This window comes from Engraulis encrasicolus, chromosome 6 (genome assembly GCF_034702125.1).
Source record: "Engraulis encrasicolus isolate BLACKSEA-1 chromosome 6, IST_EnEncr_1.0, whole genome shotgun sequence".
Taxonomy (NCBI): domain Eukaryota; kingdom Metazoa; phylum Chordata; class Actinopteri; order Clupeiformes; family Engraulidae; genus Engraulis; species Engraulis encrasicolus.
The window spans coordinates 56,172,105-56,178,104 of record NC_085862.1 but is presented as its reverse complement, the minus strand read 5'-3'; the positions used below and the strand labels follow the sequence as shown (position 1 = coordinate 56,178,104).

Sequence of the window (6,000 nt, the reverse complement as noted above, 5' to 3'; positions counted from 1 at the left end):
TATACTTGCTTTATTGCAGGCAGGAGTGCATGGCTTGATGATCAATGTGAAGATTGCTTTCATTAAATAACTGATGCGTCTTAATCTGAAAACCATTCTATAGCTATTATTACATAGGCCTACATTACTGGCTGCATTGCTATTATCAGGGGTGCTGACAGGGGGGACAAAAAGGACAGTTGTGACAGGGAGGGAGGGGGCCCAGAATTGGGTCCTCATTACATTGTATTGGGCTGGATGACCCTTTCAGATTACTTTATCCTGGGCCCGGCCAAAGCAGTCAACGGCCTTGTCTATTGTTAGAATGTGCTGTATGGCTATTGTTCTATGTATCTTTTTGAAAGAAGAATGTCTGCACACTTACAGTAAATCTCCTTTGTGTTTTTTTTAATAATAGGCCAAGCTTTCGGTCTACTGACCTCCCCCTATGTATCTTTTTACCATGTGTATGTACTGTATGTATGGCTATACGGCTCCCTGAGGTACATGATAACTGTGGGATTGTGGGAAACAAACCTAGAGCACACCTAATGACTTCTTTAACAGCTGTTAGCCCACAGTGTTCAAAGGCGCATACATATTTTATGTGTGGGCAGGGTCTCAGAAAGGACAAAGCAACAAAGCAATAGTGTGTGTGTGTGTGTGTGTGTGTGTGTGTGTGTGTGTGTGTGTGTGTGTGTGTGTGTGTGTGTGTGTGTGTGTGTGTGTGTGTGTGTGTGTGTGTGTTACCATGAGATAAACCCACAGGCTATTTATAATAATGCTCTGAGTGAGAGAATGGTTGAGGAAAAGAGCCATTCCTGAGAGATAAGATGTAACCATAGGAGAAGGGCAGAATTGAGGGACGACATGTCTTGGTCTTCAGTTCATCTCTGCCCACCGAGGGACACCATGGTGTCTAACTCAACTCTGTCTGTCCGATGAAGGACACCACGTCTTTTTGTTTAAATGTCACTCTGTCTTTGTCTGTCCCTTTGTATATAGCCTACAGTAGATGGTTTGTCTGTTACCTTTCTTGTAAGCAGACCAACATGTGGTTCAGTGAATACAACCAAAAACACAAACAACATAACATCCCTACATAATCTGCATTCTTACTGCTTCATCCAAACATATGGCAAACAAATGAATATCATGATATACAATTAAATTGATGGTACAATTGATGATACAATCAAATAACATAGGCTACACATGTGCAATAGACTCGATAGGGGGAATTACATCTTGCCAAACTGACGTAAAATGTTCACTCATTCACTCCCAGTCTGTCTATACAACAAATCCCTGGGCAGTTTGGCATATTGTTGACCTGTAGAGACATGTCTCAGCCGGTTAGAGCTGTAGGCAATTAATGTAGGCCCTATTTGACATTTGAGAAATAGAAGTGCACACAATTCGTGGGAAGCTCATCAGCCTATACTGTAAGGACAACATGATAACATTGACCTGGCCCTTGAAGTAGGTTTGTTATCTGGTCATCCATAAGCTGCTTATCTTATTAAGATGTAGGCTTGTATTGTGCAATATCTTCAGATAGGTATGGGTTGACTGGGTAACTAAACCACTGGTCATTGTATACCTGAAATGGGCCAGTGACTACACCTGAGATGGCTTCACATTTTTCTGCTGAAAGTTGAAGATTATCCCTGGCAGATGATGGATCACTGACACAAGGGGGAATAGTAGGCCTACTACAGCACATTCCAACTTTTTAATGAAAAGTTGCAGGCCTAGCCTAATGTCATTGTATCTCTTGGTAGTTTTCACTTCAGTGGAAGATTGTTGGCCATGTTTCAAATATGCCTTTTACTTTCGTTTCTCCGGGGTAACGACCGTTAGGAACAGGGCCATGGTATGTCTCTCGTCCTGACCGCCAGACGGGGAGATCCTCCGGGTTGACTGTGGTTAGGGGGCGGGGTCCAGTTTGACATAACAGCATCGCGATCCCCGCCTCTCACCAAACACAGAGATTTCCCTTAGAAGGAAACTTTGGCTGGATGTAGCACATGCAGCAGCAGCAGCACTGTCAAACAATGGCTGTTATCACAGTTCGAGGTAAAATTACTCTAGAGGACAGAAAGGCACCGCTTTGAACAAGCGGCAGAGCGAAAAAAGGGGAAGGTATGTGCGCACTTGCGCAGCGGATTCTGTGGAACATGAGGAAATAAGCGCCTGCCTGCCTGTCTGTCCGTCGGTGCGTAACTAACTAAATAACCGCCACAGCTGTGAAGTGATTCTGTGGTTTAACTATAAAATTGCCACCCGAACATTAGCTGCGAGTCGGGGCGGTCAAATCCCCTTGATTATAGGACTGTACCTAACCGATGAAACCCTCTGCAAGGTGATTGTAGTGCCGAGTGAAATTGAGGACTACGCGTGATTGAGCTGAGGTAAGCAGTGGGTTTATCAAACTATTATACCCCTGTAATCATCACAATTGTCAGATGCTACTGTTAGCCAAACTTACACAGCTATGGCAGATATGGAAAGTGTTGTGCAGTGGACACCTTTCACTGTGATTATGCCACACATATTCTTTGATGCTCACTGCGTACTCACTGTATGCTAGCTCCACGAGGCTTTTATCGTTTAATAACCCAACCTGTCTTATTGGCATGTATCATTCTGGATCAGTGTGTTTTAAGGGCATGTAACGATGCCATAATATAATTGCCATAATTACAACCTACTTGGTTATTCCTGAAGTGGGTAATGGCACGCAACGCAACTTTGATTCATAACGTCTCTCTCTCTCTCTCTCTCTCTCTCTCTCTCTCTCTCTCTCTCTCTCTCTCTCTCTCTCTCTCTCTCTCTCTCTCTCTCTCTCTCTCTCTCTCTCTCCACACACACACAGAGAACCTCCTTCCCACAGAGAGAGCCTCCTCCCAGGGAGCAGCATCAGGGAGGAGGCGGCGGCAGACTTCCATACACGGTGCTGAAGGTGGAGGTTGGACCCGAGAGCTGGTGTGGTTTGGTGGCGTGCCTCTGATTCACTAATGAAGGGCATGGAGGTGTTGCGCCGCTCATCTGTGTTCGCGGCAGAAGTGATGGAGGTCTTCGATCGCTCCCCCACGGACAAGGAGATGGTGTCCCAGGCTAAGACGCTGTGTAGAGACTACATCCACTCCAGACTGAACCGAGCGGGCATCGGTTGGTCTAAGCCCGAGCATGGAGTTTCAGCGCCTGGCTCTGCGCTTGGAGAGGTGTCCGCGGTCCTTCTGTGGTTAGGTAAGTCAGGAGTCGACTGTTACAGTAGCCTAAACATTTTTATCATCTGTCTTGTGTAACAGAAACATTGTCATGATGTGGAATGTGTGATCTACAGTACAATAACATGCGTTTGTGAAGGCGCACCCCAAAATCCCTTATTCTCTCTGCATACAAATGCTGTGGAGGGGCATGAGGTGTGCGCGTGAGCGCGCGTGCGTGCGCTTGTGCGCGAGCGTGCGTGCGCAAGCGTGTCTGTATGTGTGTGTGCTTGCACGCACGACTGAGAAATGGAGAAAGATGTGTAGGCCTATTGCTTGTGTGGCCCCGCGGTAGATGTGTTTATATACATGTGTCCAGCCTGGCTTGAGCCACTCCAGCACCATGCACACAAACATGCACCCCATGCGTTACTGAGAGAGGGAGGTGGGGGAGGCTGGGTAGGGAGGCTGGCGCTGGGTCCTCCGCAGCTGATGTCACTGCTACTCTGTGTTGTTCTGGAAGTCTAGGAAACAAGGCCAACACAACTGTCTGTCCCCCTGCGCTCCCACTGTCTGCTCTGCAGCCAGGGAAGAGTGTGCTTGTCCTGTTCTAGGCATGTTCCATACCGGTGCCGAGTCTGTCCTAGCTGTGTAGCCATACATCCTGTCTGCCCTGGTTAATGTTTTGTACTGTACATCTCACTGCCACAGCATCTTCTCTCTTGCGGTTGTTGCTCTACTGGGATCAGCTACCCTGTGATAATAAGCTCTCTGTGTTCAATAATGTCAGGCAATAATGTGATGTCTATGTTTCATATTCTCTGTGCTTGTTGTGCTCCCTTCAAGTCCTGCTGTCTTCTATGTAACGCTGACTGGGTGATCCTCTGTCCTCTGGTAACTGCAGTATGTGTAGTCCTATGGTACCTGTTGTCCTGTGGTCTGCGTTGTCATGTAGTAATGGTAGGCTAACTGAGTTCTCATGTGGTAGCTACTGTGTGTCCCATGTTTGTTGTGTCAGGGTACAGCCGTGTGCAGAATGGGGACTCTCTGTCCTGTGATCGTTGTGGACCTTGTGGGTGTTTAAAATTGAAAAAAAAAAACGCACTTGCAAGCTTCGTCTCATGATTATTTACTATACCACCATGTAAGCAAACGCATTTCAGCCCATAAGCCATCATCAGTGTGCTACACTTGAGGACCTTATCGATGGGCTCCCTCTGTCTTGTGCCAGTTCTGTGGTAACATTTTGCACATCACGATACTGACTTCTCACACCGCAATACAGTATCGCGGTTCTGTGTATCGCGATTTCTCGGTTTAATACAATATCATTACAGCCCTCAAAGTAACGTCCCTGTGCACAACCACTGTCCAGGTGCTGGTGATGTGCAGTAAGAGTAATCCAAGTAAATGAAGGATGAATCACCGCACACTGGTATCTTTGCTGGTAATTTATAAACTACCAGCAAAGATACCAGTGTGCTGTGATTTATCATTACAGCCCTGTTGTCCTGTGATCATGTGTTGTATGTCAGTGGTGTGTTTGTGCTGTGCTGTGTGGTCCTGTGTTTGTGACTTGTCCTGCGCTAGTTGACCAGTGCTAGTGTTGTGTTGTCCTATGATGATGTATCCTATGCCAGTGGTGTGCATCCTGTGTCCAATGCCAGTGGTGTGTTTGTATCTCTAGGCTATTCCCCGTAGACTGGGTAAGGAGTCATTAAGGAGTGCCTCTAATCAGGCAGCGTTGTGCAACACCCACCCACAGCATTCCTCGCCCTCTCTAACCCACACTGTTGATTCTTCAACAGCCTAGCTGCATGGCTGGGTTTCATAATGTTGGTCAGACTCTGACACGCCGATTGGGTTCACTGGAAGCCTATAGGATCGCTCAAACACAATAAACGCAGCATGGTGTAGAGTTTCATAATGTTGATCTGACATGTCGTAGGGCTGGGCGGTATACCGTTAAAAAAACGTGATAACGGTTTTCACCTACACAAGGTTCACTTTTTGATGAGAGAAGATTTTATTTTATTACTATTATTATTCCAAAAAAGTGATACAAATGGAAATGGAGATTCATTAAAATTCAGGATTTTATCTCTTAAAATTTTACTTCAGCTTTTTCTTCAGAAACATTGAGATGTGGGGGAAAATCGACGCAGAGAACGAGCAGAGAACTATGATATTCATTTTCATCAAGAAAACCGTGATGCACATTTTTTCCAGAACCGCCCAGCCCTACATGTCAATGACGGGGAGAGGGAGAGAGAGAGAATGGATGTTGGTCTGACATGTTGGTTTGCTGTATTAGGAGCAGAAAGTCATAACAAAAGGGTAGTTCCTCGCGCTTCTGCTTTATCATCTGGTGCATCGACGGGAGAGAGGCAGGAAATCTTCACTTGAAGGACAACACCAGAGCAGCACAGATGTAATTCTTTGTGTTTTTTATTCAAGTGCACAACATGACTAACGTTTCCATCGAAACGTTAGTCATGTTGTGCACTTGAATAAAAAACACAAAGAATTACATCTGTGCTGCTCTGGTGTTGTCCTTCAAGTGCAGAAAGTCATAACCTTTGCAGACTGGCTGTGTTCCTTAATGTGTGTCTGGCATGTGGGTTGACTCGCATAGGAGCATGGACCAGAGAGAGGATCATAATGTTTGAAACGTTGGTTCACTGAAGGGTCACACATAGAGAATGTCATAGTGGGTCCTTCCAATATTCTTGTGGCCTCGTGTTTCGCTGATGCCCCGCCTCCATGGATAAAACAATAACGCTTCCCCGCTGTCAGCTTAGCCACAGCA

The 6,000-nt window shown here is 46.0% G+C and overlaps 1 protein-coding gene across 1 annotated transcript in view; it reads left to right on the top strand.

Moving 5' to 3' along the window:
* The first annotated feature begins 1,940 nt into the window (after positions 1-1,940).
* boka (BCL2 family apoptosis regulator BOK a) overlaps positions 1,941-6,000 on the top strand; it is a 38,723-nt gene continuing 34,663 nt past the window's right edge. The window contains exons 1-2 of the mRNA XM_063202007.1: positions 1,941-2,393; positions 2,858-3,231. Of these exons, the coding sequence (XP_063058077.1) occupies positions 3,000-3,231 (232 nt within the window). The 5' untranslated portion in view covers positions 1,941-2,393; positions 2,858-2,999. The remainder of the gene's footprint in view (positions 2,394-2,857; positions 3,232-6,000) is intronic.